Source organism: Poecilia reticulata, linkage group LG14, assembly GCF_000633615.1.
Source record: "Poecilia reticulata strain Guanapo linkage group LG14, Guppy_female_1.0+MT, whole genome shotgun sequence".
NCBI classification, from domain to species: Eukaryota; Metazoa; Chordata; class Actinopteri; order Cyprinodontiformes; family Poeciliidae; genus Poecilia; species Poecilia reticulata.
In genome coordinates, this window is record NC_024344.1 from 530521 (window position 1) to 532147 (window position 1627).

General features: G+C 42.0%; 1 protein-coding gene across 17 annotated transcripts in view; it reads right to left on the reverse strand.

The window, feature by feature from the left end:
• rapgef6 (Rap guanine nucleotide exchange factor (GEF) 6) overlaps nucleotides 1–1627 on the reverse strand; it is a 145091-nt gene that overhangs the window by 4628 nt on the left and 138836 nt on the right. For all 17 annotated transcript variants that reach the window (XM_008426850.2, XM_008426849.2, XM_008426867.2 and 14 more), the window contains one exon: nucleotides 927–1182. In XM_008426850.2, the coding sequence (XP_008425072.1) occupies nucleotides 927–1182 (256 nt within the window). The remainder of the gene's footprint in view (nucleotides 1–926; nucleotides 1183–1627) is intronic.

Sequence of the window (1627 nt, forward strand, 5' to 3'; positions counted from 1 at the left end):
AAGAAAACAGGCGAAAAGCAGCAGATGGTCAATAGGTGGATGATTTGTGCAAAAGTTTGAGGTGAATAGAGAAGGAGTCAAAAAGTTGAGTTTAGTTCAAATCTATTTTCTACATTTTTTAAAAGTTATATCTGCTAACCTCAATGTTTTTATTGCAATTTTATTTGAGTAATCAGGAAAATTCAGCCTGGCTTTCTATAATATCCCTAATAAAAGATGAGCAACAGATAATTTCTTCTTTCCTGAGCTCCTYATTGGGCTGGAGAGAGAAAACGGCAAGTATCTGTGGCTACAAGCTAACCCTGAGCTGCCAACAGCACGGTGGTGGGGGGGTCATGCTATGGGAATGTTCATCTTGAATAAGGACAAAGTTTAGATGGAGGTAAATACAAGGCTAKTGTGGAAGAAAACCTGSCAACCAGGATAACAACCTGAAATATACAGAAAGAGCTACAATGCTGGGGTCTCAATAAAAAAACACCAATGTTAGAACGGTCCAGTCAAAGCCCAGATCTAAAAAACATAATAAAACAATACAGGGGAAAAAATGTGATTACTGTTGTTCACAGAGGCTTTAATATATTTTGTAAAAACAAAAGAGAGCAAACTTACAAACTAACATGAATGAGTATAAAAGCTACTTTATGTAAAGTCCAAACTTTCTGCTGTAATATGGAAAAATGTCAAAAGGTCCAAAGGATATAAAACACAGCCCTGCATTTGATTAYTAMAAGSTTTATYRCGATATAAAAACCCATTATTCTATTACATGTCCTGTTTTCTGGATGAGGCCTAAACCCTGACGGGATTCCTCTAAAATCTAAATCCCGTTCATCTCATCATGGCTTCCATTTAACGAGCTCCTTCCCCCCTCAGATAATTAAGCAGACAGATTAGATAAAACGAACTGAACTGGAGCCAATTACCTTGWGCTGGGCTGGCTGTAATCAGCAGTTAAGTGTGCATTTAATGCCGCTGTGCCCTCAGCGACCACAGCAGCCGTCGCGGCCGTAGCATTGACAGCAACGGTGGCAGCCGTACCGGAACCGGCCCGGTTACAGCGGTCGTCCGGTCCGGAGGCCTGCGCCGAGTCCACGGAGCAGATACTGGAGCGGGACGAGATCTCGCTGTGACTGGAGTCCGACAGGTTGTCCGATTTGGCAGAAGGGAGGAGGGGACAACCTGAAGACGGAGGACATTCAGGATGAAACGACTGGAAGGCGAATCAACAACCGAGAAAGATGTTTGTTCTGTACCTGCAGTTCCACCAAACCTCCATTAACCCACCTAACACAAACCGTGTCRTTTAAATGATTGTGAAACAATTTGAAGTCAGAGTTTGAACTTTTTATCACAAGAACCTGCAGAACTCAGTAACACACATRAATGAACAAACTGATCGCCACATACAAACCTGAGACGAATCTCGCTTTGTCAAAGTTTGTTTCTAAAAAGACTGCTTAGCGGTGAATGTATTTCTGTTCATGGCAGCGTTAACGCTTCAACATTAACCGAAGAAGAAACGACAAACCGGCTGGAGACCAGCCACACTTTAAAAAACTCAAATGCAATCTTTTCTGATCAGTGAATGGACCACACACGGCAGAAACACAAAATCTTACCAAAT